General features: G+C 47.7%; 1 protein-coding gene across 1 annotated transcript; it reads right to left on the reverse strand.

Annotated features, from left to right (window-relative positions):
- Positions 1–11,486: 11,486 nt before the first annotated feature.
- Inka2 (inka box actin regulator 2) lies at positions 11,487–26,526 on the reverse strand. The gene is made up of 2 exons (XM_070006303.1): positions 26,331–26,526; positions 11,487–13,566 (listed from the first exon to the last, which is right to left on the reverse strand). Exons 1-2 carry the CDS (start codon positions 26,364–26,366, stop codon positions 12,727–12,729), a joined length of 876 nt encoding a protein of 291 aa, XP_069862404.1. The 5' UTR covers positions 26,367–26,526; the 3' UTR covers positions 11,487–12,726.
- Between the last annotated feature and the right edge of the window lie 405 nt (positions 26,527–26,931).

Raw genomic sequence — 26,931 nt, forward strand, 5'->3', positions numbered from 1 at the left:
CCTTTCCTTTTTACTGATCCAGTTATGGATGTCTGTGATTGAGGGGCAAGAAATACAATAAATTACAGAAGTACTTAAAATAGCAGGGCCAAATTGTTTAGGTCAGAAAGGTTTGTTGTTGTTGGATGTTTTTTAGTGGGATCTGGCTATATTGCCCATGCCGACTTCAAACTTCTTAGTCCAATCTTTCTGACCAGCCTCTCAAGTAGCTGGGACTACAGGCACATGCCAATGTGCCCATCTAAAAGGAGTACTCTATTTTAAGGTCCTCTGAAATTATACTTCACATCTTTTTTTTTTTTCTGAGGTTTTTTTTTCCAAATTCTTTATTGTGATTAAGTGATTACATGATTTCCCAAATTTCACAGTATTGTGGGATAGTGATGCTCAGTTAAAGTCACAAACACATTCTAACTTTCCTGGAGCAAATTGTCTATCACGGTCTATAACATTTATGAGTTCTATGAGCTTTGCAATGCAGTTATTTCTTCCACATTGGGTGATATGTACCTTTCTTTTGTTTTGTTCCCTCTTTCCCACTTGTTCCCTCCCTCCCATCGCTGCCATTGAGTTGCTTAGTTCATTTTGGTCAATGTCCAGTGCAGCTGATGGGTCCCGCTGTTAAATGTTTTTCCCTGATTCCCTCTAGTTCTGTGTCGTCTTCCTGGTTCCCCTCCGGTGTGCACATATATACCATACATTATACTTCACATCTTAAACATTTCTTTAGACTTAGAAAAACATAGACAAAGATCTTACAAACCAGCAAAATGGAGTTTCTTGGAACATTCAATAAGACGAATTTAAAGTTTCAGTCTGCTTGAGTGGAAGTATAAACTCAATGTCTTTTATTTTGGAATTTTGTGAAGAAAGATGATTTTCATTGGATTCCTTTGCCACATCTTTCACTATGTATTTGCGCTACTGATGGAACTACCTATTTGGCACATATCAGGACCAGCTAAAATCAGAGATACACATTACTATCTGAAAGAAATCTGGTTGCTGAGTAAGCCAGAAAGGAATCCTTTTAGAAAGTAAGAGGAAAGGTTTGTTCTTAAATTGTCCTGGTGTGGAAGCCTTTTACTATTTACTTCAGTGTAGAAAGGGTTTCTGAAAACAGGATGTATTTTTATTGCTGAGAAATCGTCTTTAGGATATTATATGAATTACATGATAAACATTTAAGAATTAATGCTATATTAATATTTATCACTGTATGAGTGGCATATCATTTAAAGAAGGCTTGATGCCACAATTGATAGTATTTTGTTTTTTTTTCAATCCATTGTAGAATGAACAGTAAATATATGATCTCTAGCTATAATCTTTTCATCCACCAGGGGGTGCTGCAGGATCAGTGCTTCTACAAGCATTATATTGTAAGTATTTAAGCCCATCTAATTCATGCAGGCTCACCCTCCAAGAGTTTACTATCTAATGAGCAGGAAAGATATACAAGTAAGATTTGGCAAGGGTATGGCTAACTAACTTCCTGAGTGAACTGTGACCACGTGAACAGTTCCCTTACTAATTTTCTTGAGAATAGAGATATACAGCTACTAGTGTCTTCCTCCTTTCTACCCCAACTCTGAACTCCTCTTTCTTTGGTACCTTAATCTGCCATCATCAATAGCTACACTTTACTCAGTGAAAAGGTTCACTTTCTCTAGAGTTGCAGTGTACTTGGAAAGGTTAATACTTAGGAAAAAGACTGACCTTTATATTTGTTACCAATTTCATGAAAGCAGATGACTTGATTTGGGAGTGGCTTTTTTTACATATGAATAGCAATAAAACATTCTTGCGTTTTTATATCTAATTTAAAATACTCTACCTCTTTTTTTTTTGTGGGTCATGGGGCTTTCATTTAGGGCCTAGGCACTGTACCTAAGCTCTTTCATTCAAGGTTAGCACTCTACCACTTTGAGCCACAGTGCCACTTGTGTTTTTCTAAAGGTTAGACATAAGAGTCTCACAGACTTTCCTGCCTAGGCTGGCTTTGAACTATGATCCTCAGATCTTAGTCTCCTGAATAGCTAGGAGGCCACCAGCACCTGGCTAATACTCTATCTCTCTATCCTTATGGGTACACATATGTTTGTCAGTTTACATACCTTTATTTTATGAACTATGGGGAAAGTAACAAAACAGTTAAAATTAAGGACTACTCCGGTATTTTCTGAACAATCCTCATAAGATAATATTAAGAATAAGAAGACATAAGCAGGTGCTTCACACTATGCAGAAGGCTGAGGTTTGAGGTTCAAAGCCAGCCCAGGCAGAAAAGTCCCTGAGAATCATATCTCCAGTTAGCCACCAGAAAACTGGTGAAATTGTGGTTGGTAAGAGCACTATCCTTGAACACAAGAGCTCAAGGACAGAGCCTAGGCCCTGAGTTCAAGCCCCATGACCAACTAACTAAAATAAATAATAAAAAGACATATAAAACATGTTCTTAGGAGCTGGCAATGGCTCTAGTGGTAGAATGTCTGCCTTGCAAGCATGTAATCTTGAGTTCAAACCCTGGTAGTGCCAAAACAAAAACATGGTCTTATAAGTTACATGTCTGTCTAATCCAAGTGTGAAGACTTGTTTGGGTCATGTATTTAATGTGCTAATAAATACATGTTAAAAAAAATATCCCCACTTACCTGGTGAGTTGCCTGTAGTTTATACCTGTAATCCTAGCTACTCAGAAGGCTGAGATCTGAAGATTGTGGTTCGAAGCTAGCCTAGGCAGATTAAATCCAAGAGATGTTTTTCTCCCTAATTAACCAACAAAAAGCCAGAAGTAGAGATAAGATTCAAATGGAATAGTGCTACCTGTGAGCAAATGCTAATTGAAATATACAAGGCATTGAGTACTGTGTCTATCTCATTCTCTCTCTCGCGCTCTCTCTCTCTCTCTCTCACACACACACACACACACACACACACACACACACACACACACACACACACACACACACACACACACACACACACACACACACACACACACACACACACACACACACACACACACACACATATATATATATATACCCCACTTGAATCATCTACAAACTTAAAAGGGCAGAGTTGATTCAAGTATTTTTCCAGGAGCTGGGAAAGGCCAGTCTTGCGGAGTGGGAGATGAATATGAGCTTTGAGGCAGTCTAACCACCCAGCTATTAACATATTCCCCAAAATGTAGTACAGTAATACATTAGTTGTAGATATCTCTTGACTGCAATTTCACCTTGGAGTTGTGGAATGTACAGCTTGCTTAGTGCTAGAGACTTTGAATTGGGTGCCTCATTCTGTTTTCTGGGAAGGCAACATGAATTCTGCTGCAGATATTTAACGGCTTTAAAAGGATATGGGAAAGGGGAATACAAGTTCTTTGGATTTGTTAAGGAGTGTCCTCTGGTTCCGGGCGCAAGGTATGACATACATTTCTTGCTAATTCTTTTAAGAAGCAAAAGATTGCCTGTTCTTTTGAGAGAAAACCCCTTCAATAAACCTTCCCATTTTAAACAATAGTGTAACTCTTGCTTTGAACTGTTGTCTTCAATATTTTTTTTAAATTAACTGTACCCAAGTTCTTGTAATAGATATTGTAGGACCTACAAAAACAACAGAATCCTTACTTATTAGTCAGTCTACATTGGTGCTGATCTGTATGCTACGAAAGATACAACAGTGAACAATATGGACCAAAATCCTTTCCCCTGTACCTTTAATCTTAGAAAATGACAGATGACACATGCATGCACTTCCATGTTTGTAATAATGCTGTAAGAGAAGCTGTATAGTGCAAAGGAGCAGGAATGCCAGGGAAAAGGAATGAGGTAAGAGTGGGTTTGAAAGATTGTGTCTCTCAGATGGTTATTTGGAATTCTGGAAATGTACACCCTGAGTACTTGCCTGGGACAAAGAAGGGCCTTCCGTGCATTGGCAAAGTCAGTGAATGCCTTAGGTGGACATGTGCTGGGATGTTAGAAGACTAGCCAAGAGATCCGTGTGGTCAGACCAGAGTGAGCACAGGGGAGAATAGTTGTACATGACAGAAGTCCAAAAGTTGACCCAGGGAGACATTTCCTTCATCATCTGCTCAGGGAAGTCCATAGGAAGGATTTCAGCAAAAGGTAGAACATGATCTCACTGCACAAGGGTGTATCATCACCTTGAGTTACCTAGATAGGGGCAGACCTGGAAGCCGAATCATTACAAGCCTGAATGGGAAACGATGGGAGTGGTGGGGTGTTGATATGCTAGGTACATTTTGACAAGAATGTCAAATTAGTCATGGTTGACTCCAACACAGTTGACTTCAAGGTATGATAGGAAGACTGAAAATTATGATAGGAAGTTGGAGAGTGGAATACAAGTCAGGAGTTCATCCTTCAGCATACTAATTGTGAGACAAATGTCCAATTATGGAGAACTGCAGTGGGAAATTCAGGGGGAAAAGGTCTGAATAGGAGATATACATTAACACTTTAAAGCATGAAGTGAGGCTGGACAAGAGACTTATGTGTAAAGAAGAGTGTTGGAAGATGAAGGGAGTTTGGAAAGGAAAACATGGAATTTACTGGACCCTGATGGAATGCCAGTGGAATGATGGCATGTCAGGATCAGGTCTAGAAAAGGAAGAAAGATTAGACATCAGTTGTCAATTGCCTGTTAAGATGCATGAAAGATGTGTGTGCTAATGGGGATGATCAGTTGGGAAGGAGATCTGAGTAAAGTCAGTGAGTAGAATCTTGAACCCAGGAGCTGTCAGGAGCATGAGGGAAGACAGTCTAGAGACATAGGAAGTGACGTAAGACTAATGAAGTCCTATGAAGTTTTCAGCAAAATGTGTGAAGCTGCGCACTGGTGGCTCACTTCTGTTATCCTAGCTATCCAGGATGCTAAGACCTGAAGGACCTCAGTTCCAAGTCAGCCTGGGCAGGGGAAAAAAAATTGACCAGCAAAAAGCAGGGCTGGAGGCATAGTTCAAGTGGTAGAGCACAAGCTTTGAACAAAAAAGCCAAGAAAGAGTGTAAGGACCTGAGTTCAAGCCTCAGTACCAGCATAAAAAGAAAAAAAGTGTGTGATTCAAAGGGACAGATGCTTTCTTTCTGTTCCAGAAGGTTTGAAATGCTTTTTGGTCCAGTTTTTAAGGAACAGGATTTTCCACGGGTTAGAATAGGAGGATATTTTATAGGCAGATTTCAAGTGTTAAAAAATAAAGGGGGTGAGGTGCTGGGGATTTCGCTCAGTAGAAGAGCACTTGCCTGGCAAGTGCAAGGTTCTGAATTCAGTCCTCAGCTCTGAAAAGAAAAGAAAGAGAAGAAAACAGACCTAAACTAGATTATAAAGTTTTAGTTGGGATTAGGCGATGTAGAGGAAGTAGGCGACAGTAAAATGAATTCTTAGCATGGTGACCTTCACCTGAGAAGTCAGTCTAGGTAGAGCTAGGTGAATAGAGGCACAGCTGTCACTTAGGGGAGGTTTGGTGAGGGCAGACCTGGAGGAATCTCAGAACTGATTTCTCACAAGCTCTCTAATGGTCTTCCTACTCTTCATGCTGCCATTTTCCCCCTTTCTCTAACAAAATCATCACTGAAACATGTGCTTTAGTGGTCTAAGGCTGGTAGCCTTAGACTAGCACTCAATTTACACTAACAGTAACACTGGTACCCAGAGATGTTGGATGGGGCTAGAGAGGAACCTCCTTTTCTTGTTCTTACTCTGCTTTGCCTGACATGGTTCTGCTCCCCTAAGGACACTTAATGAATATGAGATAAGTTGTTTCCATCCCTGCTCCTTCCAGGTTGCCATCTATTCTTCACAAATGAGACAGCATCCCCTCCCTCTGCATGCTTCCTGGGAGATATTAGGGTCTGCCTCATAGTACACATGCTTAGTTATAGAACTATTCCTTAATCCATGCCTATCCAGTAATACTAACTTTCCCACCAAGATCCCATCATCTGTTGTGATGGAGAAGAATAAAAGCCAAGCTCCTTATCCACCATTTGTCTATCCTGGCCCAATCATCACAGGGCTTCTCTAGGATGGTTGAGAATTTAAAGGAGCCAGGCAATCTACCCAGTATGGAAAATAGGACTTGGGATCATGGGAGCAGAGAGGGCTGGGCCCTACCTGTCTTCCTTGGGGCACAGATGCATTTAATTGGGGGAAATTCAGTGATGATATTTGATCCCATGCCCGGCCCATCAGGGTCCCAGAAGTTCACACCAGAACTTCTGTAGACTCTTGGAACCTGTGGTGTGAAGTTTGCTGCTTATATCCTGGGCAAGGAGTTGACTTGTCTGAGCAGGTGTTTGTATCCTCAGGCCAGGAACTCCAACAGCTGCTCCAGCCTTGGCCCAGTGCTTTATGATAGCAAACAGACTCCTTAAGCCAGTCGTGAGTGTGGGAGCTGAGTCTACACAGAGGTTTCAGTGCTTGTACATGAATGTCCACATGCTGCCACCCCTGCCTCACTGGCCATTCTGTGCCTGGTAGGGAGACAATGCCTGGAGTGAGGCCAGAAGTGGGGCTGGAAGTAGAGAAGGCGCTCAGCACCCAACTCTAACTTCCTTCCCTGTTACCCTGCCCTCTTCCACCCCTAGCCACAGTCACAACAATAAGGGAGAAGAAGCTGGCAAGACTCAGCGTCCCCAGCAGAGGTGGGACTGTCAGCAGAGCAAGTTAGAAAACAAAAACAAAAAATCCTAGAGTTCATGTGAGATCAGATGGGAAAAAGGACATGAAGACAAACCAGGTCAGGGAAGCTGGTGGAACAGACCGGGCGGGACAAGAAGAAAGCTTGAGGGCCTGGCATAAAGGTGACAGCTCTGGGGTGAGCGTGGGAATAAGCAGGGTGGGCAGTGGCTATGGTCATTTGAAGAGCCAGAGCAGCCCGATGACTCAGAGAGGACTGGAACTGCAGAATGGGAGAGGACTGGGCTGGGAAGGTGGCTCAGTGGTAGAGCGCTTGCCTTGCATGCATGAGGCCGTGGGTTTGATTCCTCAGCACCACATAAGCAGAAAAAGCCAGAAGTGGCGCTGTGGCTCAAGTGGTAGAGAGCTAGCCTTGAGCTGAAGAGCTGAGGGACAGTGCCCAGGTCTAGAGTTCAGGCCCCACAACTGACAAAAAGTAAAAAATAAAAGAGTTGGCCTGGGAAACCCAAGAAGCAAACCAGCAAGCTAGGGTCAGGGGACCACACTCCCACGTGGAAAGGGACAGACACTCTGTTCTGAAAATGGCTTTGGCTGCAAGCCAAAGTTGGCCTCACAATGCAGCTAAGGAGGCTTTGTCTGAGCAAGAGATGGGTCAGCTTGGGGCTCACCTGGTGGTGGGGAGAGCACATTGGGGACCCTGTGCTCGGTTCCATGCTAGACACACAAAAGCAAGTCTAGAAGGGAAGAGAAGCAAGCACAGGAGCAACTTGTACTATAGTGTGGCCAGAGATCAGGCCTCTTGAGAGGTCTTCACAAATAGGACTGCAAACCACTGGGGGAAGGGTTTCTAAAACCAGTCTCAGGGAGTAGGGAACTGCATCTCTCAGGAAGTAGCACAGGACCATGAAGCTCACAAGCTTGGAGCAGTGAGTCAAAGTGTCCAGAAACAAGGCCAAAGCAGGTCAGTAGGGGATCTATTTGTGCAGCACTGAAGCAGACAGGAAGAATTGAGGATGAAGTCACAGGAGCTGACAGATCCTTCGTCCCTTTGTGTCCTTGCAGACCTGAGCAGCATTTCCTGGCAGCTGTAGGCTACTGCATCCTGTCAGGAGGAGGTGAGGAACAGAGCCCAGAGGAAGGCAGTAAAGAGGATTCCGGCATCAGGTGGGGGGTGGGGGTGGGGGGTGGAGGGTGAGGGTGAAGGATCAAGCAAGCAAAAGCCCTGATTCTTTCCTAGGATGAGGGCAGATTCCTTGTAAACCAGCACCTACCACCCACCAGCAGCCTCTGATTGGGTGCCTGAACCACCGGCCTTGGCCAGTGATAGAGGCCATCTGCTGGCTGGTGGCTGGGACAGTTGGAAAGCAGACAGTAGAGGTGCAGAGCTCAGAGGTGGCAGAGGAGAGTGATGGGGGTAGCATCCATCAGTGAGTGGCCCTGCTCCCTCTACCCAGGCTTGACTAAGTTGCAGGGAAAAGGAAAGCATAAAGTGATAGCCAGTGTCCCCCATCTCATTAGGAGTATAGAGGTGCTTGTGGGAAGCATTGGCAGGGCTGAACGGGAGAAAGAGAACTCCAGTAGGGGACAGGAGAGTAAGCATGAGGACTTTACAGCAGGCCATGGGCAGGATTGACTTTATCATGAGGTGTGTACATATGAATGTTGGGTGGTCTTGGCTCTCAGGTGGCAAATGGAGGGATTTGTCAGGACTAACTGGAGGAGAGAGGCATATGGAGAGGCAGGAAGCAGATCCTGTTAAATTTGGAGGGGACCTAGAATGAGGGCTTCCTCACACTGGTTGTTGAAGTATTAGCAGAGGAAGGGGAACTCAAGGGGCAATCTGGGTCATGGTCCTAGGGGTGACAGCAGCGTGAGGCTGTGGCCTGGGGGCTTTTCTGGACCACCAGCCCTCCCCTAGGCAGTGCCTGTCTGAGTTCTGGACCCAATCCCAAAAGCAGATTTCACAAAGGAGGACAAGTCACTGGCTCTGCTGGCTGAGGAGGAGGAGGAAGAGAAGGAAAGATGTGGCCAGTCTGGGACTCCCAACACCAAAGACAAGAAGCAGAAAGCAGACTGCAGCCGGATTCTTCTCAAAACCACCAGGACTTGGCTCATTAACTCCACTCCTGGCCAGGAATTGAATTCCCCGAGATTGCTCCTGGGAGAGCTGGGGTAGGAGACAGTGGGAGTGTCCTCAGCCCAGGTTACTGCCTTTCCCCACACAAGCTCCACAGGTCTCATCCCTCCACAGAAGTGTTTGAATGTGTCATTTGGCAAACAGTAGCCCACAGAGCAGTATTTCTACAGTGCTTAAAAACCCACATCTGATTCTTGTCACCTTCCTGTTAGATAAAATAGAGTGTGTGTGTGTGTGTATACATACATACATATATATATATATGTGTGTGTGTGTATATACACATATTTCACAGAAGAGGAGACCAAGACTTAGTAAAAGCATTTATTTGTCTGGTTGGTTGGTTTTCTGTGTGTCTGGGGCCACCCAGAGGTGAGTGTTGAAGTGTGTGAGCTGTCTTGTGTTCTGGGCAGTATACTTGGCCATTGGATACATTATGTCCTTGATCTCACAGCCACCCTGCAGTATACCTTCATCGTTGAGAAAAACAAGACTCAGAGAGGTCAAGCAACATGGCTAAGTTTACACAATAGCAAAGTCTACCATTTGACTCCAAATCCAGTGCTTATACCCCATGAGTGGGAAAGTGAGGCTGGGCTCCAACTTCTATCCAGACCCGATGTAATTTGGGAAAGACAGGAGTCCCTCACCTGAGGCTCTTGGGAACAAGTTCAAGGCAGGGCACAGCTAAACCAGGCCTCCATCCTCAGGACAAGTTTGTGTTCAAAGTATACCTAAGGGGCTGACTGGGTATAGAAGGGAAGAGAGGTCCTAGATCTAAAAGACTGGAAAGAAGAAGAGAAACTAGGCAGTCACCACCAACTATGCGCAGCTGACATTCTGAAAGGTCCAACTAGGGCTAGGAGCATGTACGGACCATCCATCTATGGGACCACAGAGACAGGTGGAACCCCGAGCAGATGCCTGGGCCAATTAGGAGCCCCAGTACCTGCCAGGGAAGTGGGCCAGGTGTAGGGTGGGCCTGCATGCCAGAGAAGGTATTAAATGAGCTTCCAACTCATTTGCATGTCCTAATTAACCATAAAATAAGCCCCAGAAGCAGAATTAAGCTGTCAGTTTCTCTCTGCTCACTTCCACTTTCTCCCCTCCCCCACCTTCCTAATGGCTTCCTGCACCCTGCATGCTTAGGTAGTTAGCAATCCCATTCATTTTCACTCTGGATCAGCCAAACAAAGAGCCTCCATCCTTGCCCAGAGCCCAGAAGGGGGCAGAAAAGTAAAGATTACGAGAGGGGGAATGAATCATATTCTTTCATCTGCACAATGTAATTGGTAAGATATTACATAAACCCCTTCAAGATCTGAGCAAAGTGGAGCTGTGGCTCAAGTGGTAGAATGCCAACCTTGAGTAAAAAAGATGTGGGCAAAAATTCCTTCATTGAACACTCAGCATTTCACTTACTATGCATGCAGATGTGTGAGTTAAGTGAGCAGGACAGGTTTTGTTCTTCATGTGCCTGTGGTGCAAATATAATTTGCCAGATAACGTGAAAAGCACAAAATTAGAAATCAGTGGCAATTGTTTCAGTCCCAGTCCAGTACTGCGTGACTTTGGACAGGCTGCTTCACTTCTCTGACCTGATCTATGTAAAGTAAGAGTAACCGCAATCACTTCTACAGTGTAGTACAAAGGAAATAAGAACCCAAACTTGAAGGTGTCTGGTACCTGCAGATTAGGTTGGCAGCAGATCTCACTTCCTAATTGTTTTATTCTGATCTAAGTGAGGATGAGTCTTCTTTCTCAGGACTCTTGTGGGTAGGTGATGACCAAGAATCTACTTAGTTCTTTTCCCCTGCAGTCCCTCCCGTTAACAGCTGGGTCCTTGTCCATCCTGCTGCTCTTACTATCCCAATACTTGGCCCCGGGAGGAGTTCACTAAGTTTTGTTCAGTTGATCTACCAGTCCACAAAACAGATGAGTTGTGAGATGAATGATCAGGAGGTGACTTGGTCTCCTATAGGATCATTCCAAAAACACTGCTGGCTATCTCTTTGAATGACTTGCCCACCCAGTGGTCTCTCCTCTGGGGAAACAGTGTGCACACTACATGTCTAATCTGTGCATTGTGCCTGACACGCCCCCCCCCTGAACCCATAGAAGAGCTTCCACTGATGTATCTGGAAAATAATTTCTTCTAGGATCATTCTTAGTTTAAAAGAATAGCCTTAATCATGCTTTGCCAGGCTTAGAATGAAACCCCACACTAGCTAACACTTGACCTCGTGGGAAACTTGAGGGTGCCCCTAACCCAGGCTGCTGCATCCCTGCTCCCCACTGGAGCTGGAAGCCCCCTCCCCTCTTTCCCTGTCCCCTGGGGATCCGGGCTTGCAGGCAGAAGAGCCTGTCTGGTTATTTTTCTTCTCCAATTTGCTCCTAATGCCCCGGAGGCGGGAAGGCATCTTGCTTCTAATTGCAGCTGTCACACCCCATCAAGGCTGAGCGGCTGTCCTCCCCAGAGGGAAGAGGGCGCCTTCCTGGGCGGGCTTGTTCTGAACAGGGACCCACATTGTCCTTTCCTGGCCAGCAGGCGTTCCCTGTTCCCTCCCGAGGCCAGGCGGGGGCCCAAGCGTCCGGGACCGCGTGCCTCTTGCCGTGGCCACGTGCCAGGCGCGGCCCTGGGCACCGTCCCTCCCTCCCCTAACCCCCCCCACCCCTCCCACCCGCCGGTGCACCGGCTGAGAGCGAAGCAGCAGCAGCAGAATGGGGCTAGGATCTTTTCTGTGGGGCTTGAACTCAGGGCTTGGGCGCTGTCCCTGAGGTGGGGTTGGTTTGGTTTTTGTTGCTCAGGGCTGGCGCTCTACCCCTTGAGCCACAGCTCCAACTTCTGGCTTTTCTGGTGGTTAATGAAGGGAAGAGTCTCATGGACTTTTCCTGCCCTGGCTGACTTCGAACCTCCATCCTCAGTTCTCAGTCTCCCAAAAAACTAGGATTACAGGTGTGAGTCATCAGAGCCCAGTTCAGGATTGTTTTTCTTTCTTTCTTTCTAATGAAGGAATGTTTCTTCTGCACTAGCCCTTGTCTCCCTGCGAAGTTTAGATCCAATGCCCTTGGACAGTTAAGTGCTGGAGACAGGGTGTGTTTGGATGCGGGGCTCTCAGAGCTGCTGGGGGGTGAGGTGTAATGCTGACTAGCCGGCAGTAGGTCAGGCCTGTCTCCTTCCTACCAAGGTCTGTTCTTGGACAGTCAGCAAGTCCTGGCTGGGGACTAGATTGTGCCCACTGTGCCCCTTTACAAGACCAAGTGAGTGTGAAGAGGCCTTTGGACATGCACAATACTGCTCATCACCTATACCTTCAGGAAAACCCAGAAGCATCCAGTCTTCCTTCACCGGCCTCCTGGATCAGACAATTTTCCAGGATCCAGGAAAGGTCTGGAATCTTCATGACCACAGGAAGGACTATGGAAGGGATTTCCTCCTATTGCTCCGCCCACCCAAGAGGGCAGGGCTTCAGTACTGGGGCCTGCAGTCTTGATCTTGCCAGGAATAAGATTGGGGCATTAGAGACTGGCCATTGAAGTGGGGGGGGGTGTGGCGGGGGAGAGGCTCTCTGAGATCCTAGTGCCCTTGTTCATATTCTGTGTTCACTGAGGTCTTTGAGGGCAGCAGAGGAATGTCAGAGGCATTTGCTGGCACACACACACACACACACACACACACACACACACACACACACACACACACACACATGCACCTTGTCCATGCACAACCTTTCTCCAGGAGCTCTTACCTCCTCCCCTCACCAGTCTTGTATGTTCTGGTCAGCCCTGTCTGAACTCTGGCTTCTCTCTCCTTTCTGGGAGAAAGGAACATGGATTTGGGCTCTGAAGGCTACACCACCTACCCTCCCGCCTCCCCAGGGGCCCAGTTTGGGGACTGGCCTTTTGGCTTCAGCCAACATCAGGATTTAGACCCAAACAGCTGTGTTAATGTCAAAGCCTGCTGGTGAGGGTTCCATGGCCTTGGAGTTACTTGAAGGGGTGTCCCCTCGTCTGGGCTCCCCAGTGCTTGGGAAAGGGAACCGTCCGGAACCCTTGGAATGGTTCCGCTTCTTGACTTTCTGGGAGCGTCCAGCTCGGGGCTCAGAGACCATGGGTGTCACCCAACCTGGCTTCTCCTTGAGCAGGCGGTCACGATCAGGCCTCACACTACGTAAGAACTTCCTAAAGATGTTGGCTGTTAGGGCAAACTTGCGGCCCAGCTCCCGGGACTGGCCTCTCGCTGCTTTGGCCTCGCCTGCTCCCCCAGTCTCACCCTTCTCCCCACTTTTCTCCACTTCTGGCAAGTCTAGCCAGTTGCCCACCAGGTCTGCAAAGACATTGTCCCCTAATACCAGAGGCTGCCGATTCCTGCCCCGAGACATCAATGTGGAGGTCCAGTCATCAGGTTCTACTTTCTCTGACCCCTGCTGGGCACAGCTTTGGTGCTCAGGCAGCTGTGTCCTGGGCAGGGGGCCATGATCATTGGCACAGTCACTCCTATGGCATGGAAACTTGGTGCTGCTGCCAAAAGAAGGATTGCTGGAGGAGGAACAGGCTGTAGGCCTGGCAGGGTGGCTGCCACCCTCCCAGCAAGGGTGCCCAGGCTGTATCTGTGGACTTTCAGGGCAGCTGGGGGCAGGACTCCCTCCAGAGATCTCCAGCTGTTCCAATGCCGTCTGCACCTGCAGGAGCTTCAGTTCTTGAAGTGCACCCATCATGCAGTTCATCTGGTCCTGCAAGCCATCACCCACCTCCTTCATGGACATCTGCAGGGGCAGAGGAGGCACAGGGCCAGTGAGCACAAGGGTGGCGGGAAGGACGGCCCCTCACAGCCTAGGACCTAAATCCCACAACCCTCCAAACACACACTCCCTAGTCATCCCTTACCCTACCGCTAACCCATTTCTTTACAGCTCAGTACTGCTTAGATCCAGGCTCAGTAAAGGAACTAATGACAGCAAAATGAACCAAAGTATGTCCTTAGTTATGCAGATGCTCCTCCATTTATGATGGGATGGTGGCCAGGCTACACATATTTATCTATATTTATTTTTGGTGCTGGTACTGGGACTTGAGCTCAGGGCCTTGTGTTCTCACTTGTCTTTTTTGCTCAAAGTGACCACTCTACCACTTGGGACACAGCTCAGCTTCCTAAACCCATGCCACACAACTTTGTCTAATTTAAATGTGCTCTGAACACACTATATAGTTAGGCAAAATCATCCAACACTAAGCCTAGTTTGTAAGAAAGTGTGGAATGTATCTCATGTGCTGAGTATTGTACTGAATATGGAAAACAGAATAGTTTTATGGCATATTTTTTTTTGCGGGGGGGGGGGGATGCTAGTACTGCAGCTTGAACTCAGAGCCTCAGGCAATCTTGCCTGACATTTTTATTCAAGGCTGGTGCGCCACCACTTGAGCCATATCTCCACTTCCATCTTTTTGATAGCTAACTGGAAATAAGAGTCTCACAGATTTATCTGCTCAGGCTGGATTCAATCTTTGGTCTTCAGATCTCAGCCTCCTGAATAGCTAGGATTACAGGTGTAAACCACCAGCACTCAGCTTTATGGATATGTTTTACAGCAAGGTGAAGTCCAAACATCATTAAGCAGAGGGGCTCTTAGGTGTGTGTGTGTGTGTATATATGTGTGTACAAATAGTTTATCTATACACACATTAAGCTATATTTAATCTCTCTCTATGAGGTGATGACTATTATTGTCACCACTTGACAGAGAAGGAATCCAAGGCATATAAGTTGCCCAAGATTAGAGAATAAAAGGCAGAACTGAGATCAGTTTGAGAAGACACAAAGTTGTGGTGACCATCCTTGTCATTTTCTGTGTCTGTGTCCTCCCTCTCTGATGGATGAGGGGGAAGTTGGCGGCAATAACAAATTGTGCATTTAATACGTCACAGAAATCATGCTAGGAATTCTATGTGCAGCATGTCATTACTTTTTATAAAAACCCTAAGAGGTTATTAGTATTTTCACTTTAACAAATAATAAGTTGTAGTTGAGGTGAAGTAAACCTATCTAAGGCCACACAGCTCATAGAGCTGGGGCTCAAACCAGGACTGTGTCCTTCCAAATACTGTAGTCCTGACCAGCAAACACTGCCTTTAGGCAGTGGGGCTGGATTTGAAATCTATGCTTCCCTCTACAGGGCACTGGAGAAGAGTTGAAGGGGACATTACAGAGAAAGAGTGGGCCTGAAGCCTTAATTCCTCTTCATTATATCTGACCGGGAAGAGAAGGAAGGAGGCCTGGCAACTCCTGTTTGCTGTAAGCCTTTACCCGCTCTTCCTAGCCTGTCTGTTCTTCCCAAACACCTGTCTCCTCTCAGCTGCCCTCGGAGTTGGCTCCAGTGTCCTTTCTTCCTGCCTTCTCAGCCCAACTGGCTCTGTTGCCCCGGCCATATCAGAATGGGGGTGTTGGAGCCAATCCTCTCAACTCCTTTTGTGGGGGGTGTCTGAGGCCCAAGTCTCAGGTGCCATCTGGAGGGGCCTGAGAGCTTGCCTTGGGTGAGGGCCTTATTTGGAGACTGGGGAGGAGAGTTTCTGTTTGATAACATTCACAGAGTTCCCCAGACCCTGGGTCCAAGCTGCCTTGGGCCTGCCAGCTCCCTTCCCAGCTCCTGATCAAGTTACTCATGGCAAGCCTCCTGTGCGGAGACCATCTGTTTCTTAAGCCCCTCGGAGACCAGGAGGATCATCTTACCTCCCAAGCTTGTCTTAATGCCCAGAGCTAAGCCCAGCCGGTGGGGGTGGGGAACTGGAGTGGGAGGGGCAGAGAGGCACGGCCAGGGAGAAGTGGGTTAGCAGCTGACCCTCTCAGGCCTCTGGATCAAATCTCTTGTCAACCCTGGCTCTGGCGAGAAGCGGGGGGGGGGGGGGGGGGATCTGAGCCAGAAGCACCAAAGGACAGGAGGGGACAGGTTGCCTCTGAGGGCAAGAAGGCCTTTACTGGGGTGTGGCCACACAGAGCCCATCTAGGGTAGCTGTACCTGGGGCTCTTGCCCCGACCGCTTTGTTTTTCTGTCTTCCTGACCCCTTCCTTTCAGGGCCACTCAGCAGCAGCTGTGAGCCCCACTGCCTTCCTGGAAAACTGCTTCTTCCTCTGATTTTCCCCGTTCCTCTCTATTCTCCAGCCCTCTTTCCTGCGCCTGTGCCTGGAACCTCAGAGGAGACATTTTCACTTCTCCAGTCAATCACCTCTGCTCTGCCTGACTTAATTGTGGACTGTGTGGGAGTCCTGTCCTACCGGCGTTTGTATCTCTCCTTCCTTCTCCAGCTACAGAAGCTCAGAGAAGGCCTTCTGGCCATCAGCATGAGAGTGCTTTGGCTAATCTCCCCAATACACATCTCCACCCTATCTCTTCTTCCCTCAGCACGGCTCTTCATTGTTTAAAGACTCTAATCCAAACTACTTGGTCCTGCAGTCAAGATCTATGACAGGGTCTTCAATCTCAAGACAATCCCTGGCCCTCTCACTTGCCTGCCATGCTCCTCATAGAGCCTTGAGATGTGCATCCTGAAGTCCCAATAAGTATACATGTGACTCATGTCATCCATGAGTTTAAGTGCTCACAAACCCTTAAAAATGTTAACTGATCATCTACTAGAGAGCCGAGACTGAGATCATCTGCACATCATTCCATTACCCCAGACCCTTGCTGGCACCTTGCACTTACTATATCACCCCTCCAGGAATATCATTGATCCTTTGGACGACCATCTGCACTGCCGCGACCTTCGGTCACTTGCTACACCAGGATGGTCAGAGCCATTTCCCAAGGCTTCAACACACTGAGAGGCAAGGAATCTGAACTGGCAGACTTCCCTCCAGAAAGTGAAACATGGTCCAGGTCAGAGGCAGGGGGAGGAATAAAATGACCCCATTCAGTCTCTTCCAGTGTGGAAAAATCCATAAGATACAAGGCTGACATTTTGTACAGTTTTCCAGTGAGAATGAATGTGTGGGTATGCATGAGTTCAGAGCTACCTCCAAACAGAGGCTCCATTTAAGTAAATAAGGGCTGAAATTGTACACATATTAATAATTATATTCAGTACTGGTTAAGAATTTGGGTTCTGGAGACAAAACAAACAAAGTTTAAATTCCAGCTCTGAGACAGGAGCTTCCTATGTAGCCCAAGCTGTCCTCAAACTTAAGGTCTTCCTGCTTTGGCCTCCTGAATGCTGGAATTACAGGTGTAAGCCACTGCATTTGACTCAATTTCTCCATTCTTTAAAATAGGAGTCATAGTTCCAGCCTCATGCAGCTATTGTGCAGATTGAATGAGCTAATGTCTATTTATGTGGCACCAAGAAAGAAGCACCATGAGCCGATGAGCCAAAAGTAGCCAGAAACATTGTTGAGATATTCTAGGTACTTTGAGGACATTTCTTCCTCAGTGAAACTTAATACACACGAATGATAGGATGCCACACATCAAGGGGACCCCGCACTTAGGGGAAGGAGAGGAGTGGAAGGAGAAGCTTCTTCACCCTTTTGTCCACTTTCCAATGGTCTCACAGTGAGCCCAGACTGGACAAGGTGCTGGCACTGAAGGGAACATTGTGAGAGGATAAAAATAGAAGAAGGATCTGAGTTGGGAAATTGGGATGGCTAGGGGCAGTGGGAATTGGAGCATCCATTTAGTCTTGACTGCAAGCAGAGCCAGCAGGACAGCTTTTCCCACCAACCCCGAGGGGATGATGTCACTCACAGAGAAAGAGCCAGAGGCCAGCTGCTCCTTCACCCAGAGCGTGGGACCCTCTTGTCTTAAGACCAAAAAGGAAGCAGAGAAATCAGTATAGTGTGGAAGCTAAGAAGTACAGGCAACTGAAACAGAGACCAACATGAGATTCAACTGTCATTGAATCTCCTGAAGACTGAACCCTAGTTTCCAGGCTATAGGCTGCTGAGTTCTTCTCTGGCCCCTAGTTTCTCAAAACCTTTCATTCTCCCTCAGATAGGGACCAAGTTATACCTAATGTGTTCCCAGGAGTAGCTGGAGAAGTCATAAAAGGGTCTGACTGGTCTACATTCAATTAAGTGGACACAGAAATGGATCTAACAATCATCTCCCCTCCCCTAATTTAGAGACTCTGTGTGTGTGTGTGTGTGTGTACCCGTGTGCGCGCGTGCACACACACACACACACACACACACACAGACCTGTCCAGCATCAAATGATAAGTGCATCCCAGTGAAGGTTGTAGGAATCCTTTTTGAGAAAGGCCCTGAAAGGTCTTCTCACTCTCCTTCTTTTTTTTTCTTTTTTTTTTGTCGGTCATGGGGCTTAAACTCTGGGCTGGGCGCTGTCCCTCAGCTCTTCAGCTCAAGGCTAGTGCTCTACCACTTGAGCCACAGTGCCACTTCCGGTTTTCTGAGTGGTTTATTGAAGATGGAGTCTTGTGGACTTTCCTGCCTGGGCTGGCTTTGAACCTCAATCCCCAGATCTCAGCCTCCTCAGTAGCTGGGATTACAGGCGTGAGCCACTGGCGCCTGGCTTCACCTTCCTTCTTGCTGCCTCACTTCCCCTTCATATCCCACTCCAGTACCTCCTGAGACTCACAGTTTCATCCCGAACATAACTTTAATCTCTCCAATGTGATTTGCACCAACTCATGGCTGCCAGTGCCCTCCTGTTGGGGGCATAAGCCTTCTGCAGTCCCAGCAGATGAACTCAGCTATTTGCCATTGGACTGATCCACCAGTGTTTGGTGAAATGCTAGCCCCTCCCCCTATAGGTAGCCAATGCCAGGTCTTCTGCATTGCCAGAGCCCCACCTCTGCTCTGGAAGGCTGGCTAGGAAAGTGGATCAGCCTCACTGGATGAGTTAGGAAGCTAGTGGTCCTCTCAGATCTTAGATCATCATCTTCTTCTTGGATCCTCTTCTCCCTTGGTGCTGCCCTAACATTCTTCTCATAGTTTTGTTACTATGATCCCTATATCTATCTACACATGATCTACACTTTTTTTTTTTTTTGGCCAGTCCTGGGGCTTATAAATTCAGGGCTTGGGCACTGTGTCTGGGCCTCTCTGTGCCCAAGGTTAGCACTCTACCATGTGAGCCACAGCACCATTTCTGGCTTTTTCTGAGTAGTTTATTGGAGGTGAGAGTCTTGTAGACTTTTCTGCCAGGGTTGACTTCAAATCTCAGTCTTCAGATCTCATCCTCTTGAGTAGCTAGGAATACAGGCGTGAGCCACTGGCATCCGACTTACACTTCTATTTAATGTTATTTAAATGTACCATTAGTGCAAATAAATGTGTTTTATAAAAGAACTTGTACGGATGTATAGGACTCACCGTCAGCAGATGGTATCCATAAGTGTGCATGCTATCTTGATGACCCCCAAAGGAATCACTACTCTCTGGCTTACGGTCCCGAGCCTTCTGAGTGGGAGAACTTCCAAGACTGGCCCTTTCCTCTGGACCAATGGCTCTCCAAGCTATCACAATCCTTGACCACTCAGCCTCATGGAGTGTTGTGAGAAGAAATCAGGAGGGTCAGCAGGAAGTACAAAGGGCAATTACCACCAGATGGGGAGGAAGAGCAGGAAACCATCTTCTGAGGGCCTCTGAGACCTGATTCAGTGTCTTTCTTGCATAGACTACTAAGAAAAAAAGAACTGCCTGCCTGGGGCAAAAGGGAAAGAAGGCCTTGGGAAACAGATCTCATCCCAAGTTCTCAAAGGGGTGGTCTGGGGTCAGCACTCTGGTCTCTGGCACTTGCTAGACCCTTTGTGTTGTGGGAGGAGTGAGGATGGAAAAAGATGCCAGCATCCTCGGCTCCCTTCCCAAGCCCTGCCCTGGGCCCCTGACTGATCCTGCAGCTGTGCCCTCCATCTATCCATCTCACGCCCTCTCCCAGCTCCACCGGAATCCTTTGACACAAGCTCAGCTTTGCCCATGGACTTGGCAGTGTGCCCACCTCTATTCCCCACCCCACCCCCATTACTCACAGGATCCCCACACAGTTTCTTTCAGCCCTTGGGGAAGCTAAGAGCAAGCGCTCAAGGCCGGAAATGGGAAAAGCCTCACATTTGCCAAGTGGCCCATTCTCCAGTTCAGTGAATAGGGACCTTTTTGGCTCTTGGCTGGAACTTTCAACAGGAAGGTAACATGGAAACAGGGCCAAGAGCTGCAGGAGGGAGGAGGATAAAGAAAGGAGGAAGTGAGCGATGTGAGCCTACTTTCCCAAATGAACCATCTTTTGGGAGTCACAAGCTCGGGCAAGAGGCAGACAGATGGAGAGAAGGGTCCAATGGTACCTTCTTCCGGGGGTTCACTGCTCTGCCTCTTCTGGGAACCAAGGGACCTCAAGAAGTTACTTCCTCTTCTTTTTCCTGATTGACACCTCATTATTCTCTAGTCTTTTGTCTGGAATTTTTGTTTTGCTGATCTATCTATAGATATCGCATGTGTGTGTGTGTGTGTGTGTGTGTGTGTGTGTGTGTGTGTGTGTGTGTACTGGGCTTTTGTTTTGCTGATCTATCTATAGATATCGCGTGTGTGTGTGTGTGTGTGTGTGTGTGTGTGTGTGTGTGTGTGTACTGGGCTTTGAACTCCAGATTTAATGTCTTCAATTAGGTTTTTGCTTAAGCTTAAGCCTGACACTCGCTCTACCACTTGAGCCAAACCTCTACTTTTGGCTTTGTGCAGGTTAATTAGAGATTAAAAAAAAAAAATCTCTGGAACTTTTCTTCCCTGGGGGCTCACTTCAAAGTGCAGTTCTCAGATCTTAGCCTCCTGAGTAGCTAGGATTACAGGCATGAGCCACCAGTGCCCAGCTTGTTTTTGTTTTGTTTTGCATACTGAGATTTGAGTTCTGGGCTGATGAATCGTTAGGTGAGTGAGCACTATGCCATTTGAGCCATGCCTCTAGTCATTGCTTAGTTCTTCTAACAACCTTCTCATGCATGCTTCTGCCTCAGTTTACTCCCTCCCTCCACATCCACTCTATATCACTTGCTAGGTTGCAGAGTATTTCTTTTTTTAAATAAATATGCATATATTTTATTGTTATTGTAAAGGTGATGTACAGAGGGGTTACATAAGTCAAGTAATGAGTACATTTCTTTTTTAACAGTGTCACCTCTTCCCTCACTCTCTCCCAGTTTTTCCCTCCTCTCCTCACCCATAACTTATCTAGTTCATTTTCGACATAGTGTCTAGTGAGTACCTCTGCTGCATTTGTTCCCTCTTTGTTGCAGAGTCTTTCTGATGGTGTCACTCGCCAGTGTGCCCAGAAAGGGTCAGGAGTTAGCCAACATTCAATTTTCTCCACAACAACTCTTTCATCCCTGCTGGACATTTCTCAGGTTTTAGCCAAACTCAAGTTGGTCCTCAGACATCGCCCTACTTCTGCCTCTGTGCCTTCTGCTTGTGTTTCATTATCTGTGTGCAATGCTGCCCTTCTCCTATGCACATCCCTTTAGATCCCTCAAGGTCTTCCTTACAGGCCAGCTCTTTCATGACAGGAAGCTTTCCCAGCCTTTTCAGTTGGTCACCCTCTCCCTTCTCAAAGCACGGAAACCATGCTTCTTATCCAGCATGTATCCTCTATTTCTATATTAGAGGTTTCTAGATATATTCTGCATTGGTTAGAAGAGGAGGCTCTTGCTCAGACTGGCTTAGTTTGAACCCATAATCAGCTTTGTGATTTAAGCCAAGTCAATTAACCCTTCATTTTTTTAATGAAACAGTGAAAGTACAATTTATTAGTGTTGATTGGACAAATGAATGATATGTCTTGCATATTAATGCTAATATTAAAGTAAAGGCTCCCTGAAGATAGAATCTGGGTCTGGTTTTATTTATATCCACAACTCTGGTGGCTGCTCAGTGTCTTAAGCACAGAATGAACTCAGTAAACATGTTCTGGGAATGAATGACTTACTCAAACTAGTCTGATCAATCTAACATCAAGAGTTTACCAAAGCAGGTGGCTCATGCCTATAATCCTAGTTACTCAGGAGGCTAAGATCTGAGGATCATGGTTTGAAGCCAGCCTGGGCAGGAAAGTCCTTGAGACTCTTCTATAATTAACGAGAGAGAGAGAGAGAGAGAGAGAGAGAGAGAGAGAGAGAGAGAGAGAGAGAGAGAGAGAGAGAGAGAGAGAGAGAGTCAGAGACAGGGAGAGACACAGAGACAGACACAGAGACAGACAGACAGAGACAGACAGACAGACAGACAGACAGAGACAGAGAGACAGAAAGACAGAGAGAGAGAGCACTTAAGTGGAGTTGTGGCTCAAGTAGTAGAGTGTCTTGAGCACAAAAGCTCAGGGACAGCACCCAAGCCCTGATTTCAAGCTCCAGGACAGGGAGGTACTTCACTTAGGTTGCCATTTACTAGCTGTATGAAATAGGTGTTTTTAAAAACCCATTTTAGAAGAAGAAAACTAAGATACACAAGAGGTTAAGTCGTGACAAGATTACACCGAATCAAAATATGAACTCAAGTTTGCTGGTCTTCAAATGCACACTTTTTTTTTCCTGTGTGTATGCTAATACTGGGGTGTGAACTCAGGGCCTTATGCTCTCATTTGGTCTTTTCATTCAAGGCTGGTGCTCTACCACTTGAGCTACACCTTCACTTTCAGCTTTTTGCTGGCTAATTGGAGATAAGAATTTCATGAACCTTTCTGCTCAGGCTGGCTTCGAACCATGACCCTCAGATGGGATTACAGGCACGATCCATCACATTTTTCTAAATGATCCTAGTCCTGAAATCCTTAATTTCAACCAGGAAGGGAGACTAAATTCTTTGGAAGAAAAATCTTTTTTTCTCCTGCCTCCAGAAATTTGCAACTTTTCCCTAAAAATTTAAAGCTGTAGCTACTGTAACTTCTTTTCTTCTCACTTTGCATTTAGGACCTAGTTTTTTGCCTGAGTGCCAGGTCTTCCTGAATTTCGTACCTACTAGAAACTGGAGAATTATTATCTTTTTATACTTAGGACCTTAGCAGGACCTAAGAGAAGTTGCTTCTCCATGGCTCAGCCAGGATGGATATTCCAGAAGGCAGTCTTCTCCAACCTCTCCATCCCCCAGGAAGCCTTCCAGGATGAACTTCATAAACCCTGATCACTCAGCCTTTATGCATTCTGTTGGTTCTACATTGTCCTGAACTCATAATGAATGCCTTGTGAACAACTTACATCTGCTTCTCCAGTGTGTCTGTGTCTACCCCCATTGGTTGGAAGCACACAAGGGAGAGGTGTGTAAGGAACAGCTGGTCCCAAGGCCTGTGTTCAGGCAGGGCCTCACTTTGGTGGCTGGATGGAAAAGAGATGTGCGCTCCCTGCTGAGTCCTTCTAGCCCAATTCCCTATTTTTAATGAAGAAGTGTGTCAGCTGCTGCTCTTTCTCTAGCCACTTTTTACCCATGAAACCTGACTCCTGCTCCCTCTGCAGGCAGGGAGACCAGACCAGCACTCCAGCTATCAGCTTAATTGAGCCAGGATCCCGGAACCCTAGCCTTTCTCCAGTGCTCCCTTGTTACGATGCAAATTTTCTGCTTCAGGAAGTCGGAAAACTCTTGCTACTTTTGATTTCCAGGAACAGGCTCTTCTTGTCCTAATTTTCTGGGTCAACCTGAGAGCCAGGATGAAGAAGGAAACTACAGAGCACCCTGAAGAAAGATATTTTCACAACCTGTTAATATTTGTTGCCATTTGCAGCAAGTCTGTCTTATAGTGTCTGCAGGATGGATACTTCTTGAAGGGGATTTAGTGAAATAAATGAATGTAGAACTTGACGGGTGTTACACAAGACCATTCCTGGGCATAAACCAATTTAGGGCAGAACAAGGCAATACACAGTCCTCTTGGGTGGAACTAAGGATCCTGTCAGAGATGATAGGCACCTCTCTCCTTCCCAGCTCATGACTTAAACTGACTGCATGTATTTCCCACCCTATTGAAGCCCTGGGTATAAACATATCAATTACTCCTTTATCCAGCCATTGCCAAGCTATTTCTGAACTCAGTCCCTCAGGTCTGTGTGTATTAGTGTGCACACACATGCACGCAGGTACTGGCGATTGAACAGAAGACCTAGATATTGTCCCTTAGATTTTTCGCTAAAGGCTAGTGCTCTACCATTTGACCAACTTCTACACTTCTGACTTTTTGGTGGTTAATTTGGAGATAAGCATTTCATAAACTTTCTTTCCTGGGCTGGTTACTTGCTGGGATCATCATATCTCAGCCTCCTGAATAGCTAGGTCTATAGGCATGAGCCACCAGTGCCCAGCTTCATCAGTATAGTCTTTAAAAAAAAAATGACAGCCAAAGGACTGACCATGGACTAACTCAGGCATGGTTCCCTTTACTTTCATTGGATACTAAGGTGCGGAGATTTGGTCCTACTATGTAGGCATTGGGCTGAGGTGTCAGAGAGGGAGAGAGACTCAGATAGCTCTGCCGGTCACTCTGCTCTGTCTCCTCTCTGAGTAAGCTGGCATCGGGGAGGGGGGGGAGCACCAGGAGGAAGGGTGCTGAGCTCTCCATCTGAGTGCCATTCTGGGCCTGAGGCCAGGCATTTGGCTTCCTCTCCAAGAGAGTCAAAGGCTCAAGCTGCTCCGACAAAGGGCCAAATGAAAGCTGATGGGGAACTGGGTGACTTCAGCCTCTCCCCTTCCTCAAGACCTTTGGCAGGAGAGGGTGCAAATCAAGATTTAGAGCTCGGCTTGGAGCAGATTCCTATTTGCCTTTTTAATTCTCCTGGCATCCACAGCCTGTCTTCCTCCCCTCACCACCTCCCACCTAGGGTGCTGTAAAAAATGCAAATCAGTAGGATTTTTAAAATTCGAGCCCATGCCAGGAACACCCACAAACCCTCCATGAAGGCAGATCCTGATGTGGGTGGTGCAGTCCCCTATTCCAAGCACAAAGAGGAGGATTCTATTAGATTTCTTTCTCAGCATAGGCCTTGAACCTCAAACACTATCTGTGATGACCCTGACCTTTGGACACACGAATGGGAAAAATGAGAGTTATTTGTGGGGGCTGAGGTCACCATCATAAATTGGCATGAGAGGCTCGTGAAAAACGAGTATAGGAAAGTTATCTGGGCCAGTAGCTTTGACATGTCAACACTGAGAGGGCTTTTAGAGGAAGGAGGAAAAGAAGTGATCATGAACCTGGGCAAGTAGACCATGGAGTTGGACAGTCAGGAAGAGTGTCAGGATAATTTGTTCCAGAAGTATCTAAGCGAACACCTGCCTCTCCAGGCTGATTCTCTCCTTCACCAGGCCCCTCTCCTGTCCCCTCAAGTTGGTCCCTAACACACTGCCAGAGTTCCCTCCCAAGCAGGAAGAGTGTAACCTCTGTAGACAGAAGTGGCGCAGGCTGTCGTGCAATCTGGAGAGCCACAAGCTGCAACTTCCTGGATCCAGGTCTGGTGTTGTGTGTTTGAGTGCCCCTAGCTCTGCGAAGAAGAAAGAAGAGGAGAGCAAAGGAATATGGAAGAGGCCGCCTCCAGGAGAGACAACCTAAAAGAGACATCTAAAAGCAGAAGGCAAGAATTCTGATTGAAGAAGAGAAGCACAGAGCAGAGAAGGGGGAGGAGTAATATCTGAAATTTGGCTGAATTCATGTGGTTGAAGAAATGCTAAAGGTAGAAAATGAGGGCGGGGATGGGGGCGGGTGGAATATGAAATCAACCCACCTGGCCTACCTAATATAGCTTTAGCAGTCGCTAACTCTGCCATTTCACTTCGGTGATTCACTCTCCCACCTCGCCAGACTAAGCTACTTCGCCTCCCCAGCACCCCGGGCCTTCTCGAGCTCCCTGCGCACTCTCCCCAAGCCCAGACCTGACATCTGGCTGGGCCTCCGCAACTCCCTCTCGCGATCTGCCAGGCGGCACCCCGCCTCCCCCGTCATTACAGCTGCCAGCCCCCCTCCCTGCTGGCAGACAAGCCCAGGCAGACAGCCGGCCCAGCCTGCCCCCGCAGCCGCGCCAGCTCTGCCAAGCCGGGAGGGGGCCAGGGCGGAGCTAGCTCTCCTCGGAGGAGCGGCCGGTCCCCGGTGACCTCGGGCCCCAGGCAGGGATCTGGCCCGCGCACCCTCCGGGCTCCATTTGCGCGCGCGCTCCAGAAGCCCAGCGCAATCCGAGCACCCCGGGACCTGCACCCACTGCCTGCGGCCTGTCATTCCCGCGCCTGAGGGGCCCTGGCGCCTGAGGCTTATTTGCCTGTGTAACTGTCCTTTCTGGCCTTTACTCTCTTTTCTCCCCCCCCCCCCCCAGTTGCGCTGTCACACTTAGTCGGCCTGTCTGTCACTTGTCCTGCTCTCATCCCAAATCGTTGCCCGAAGTTTCCGCAGGGTCCCTTCCTCTGAGCCGCAGGCCCTGCCTTCTGCCTGTCCGTTCGCGTCCTCTCCTCCCCTTCCCGATCTTTCTGTGCCCGGCGCACGTCTTGGCTCCCTGGAGCCCAGGATGGAGAGCAGATGCCCGTCGGGGCTCAGCAGTCCGCCCGGGCTCCCCGCGCCAGCTCGGCTCTTACCAGCTCCTGTTTGAGGCGACGCAAATAGCAGTCCATTTCTCTGCGGTCTCTCTTTCTTCATGCGCCCATTTGCAAGGCTCCGCTCTACCAGAACGTCCCCGGGTGGGAAAACCGACTTCACTGAAAAAATGCGCGCCCGGCGGGTTTCTAGCCGCTCCCGGAGCGCGCGAGTCCTGCCTTGGCGCCACCGCGGGACTCAGAGCCGCGGTCCGGGCTGCCGCGACGCGCGGCCCGTGCGGGGGCGGAGAGCAAAGTGCAGCAGCCAATAAGAAGTCAGGGGGGAATGACTTCAGCCAATGAGAAGAGCGGCCCTAGGGGCGCGGGCTCCACAGCCCTGGGGTGGGCTGCAGGGGGCCAGCAACCAGTGTTTGCGGGAGCCAGATACTACTGGGAGACTCCTGTGTCAGTGTTGTTTGGGGATCGCCTCCCCCCCCCTTCGTCAGCGCGGCGCGGAGCATCATGACCATAAGTTGTGCCAACACCCTCAATAAAATCAAGTGACCTATTTGGTGTTAAAGGCAAGCCCAGTTTTCTGGATGAGGACTGGGGTGGGTGGGGGGATGGTTCTCAGGTAGAAGTACCAGACCCGAATTCTTCCCCA

Source organism: Dipodomys merriami, unplaced genomic scaffold (assembly GCF_024711535.1).
Source record: "Dipodomys merriami isolate MVZ:Mamm:240054 unplaced genomic scaffold, mDipMer1.0.p SCAF_7, whole genome shotgun sequence".
Taxonomy (NCBI): domain Eukaryota; kingdom Metazoa; phylum Chordata; class Mammalia; order Rodentia; family Heteromyidae; genus Dipodomys; species Dipodomys merriami.

Excerpts from the sequence above, each read along its gene's own strand:
- Inka2 (XM_070006303.1), bottom strand. The coding sequence starts at position 26,366 with ATGGACTGCTATTTGCGTCGCCTCAAACAGGAGCTG. Across the intron at positions 13,567-26,330 it reads GTCGCCTCAAACAGGAGCTG|ATGTCCATGAAGGAGGTGGG; the intron begins GTAAGAGCCGAG and ends CTGCCCCTGCAG.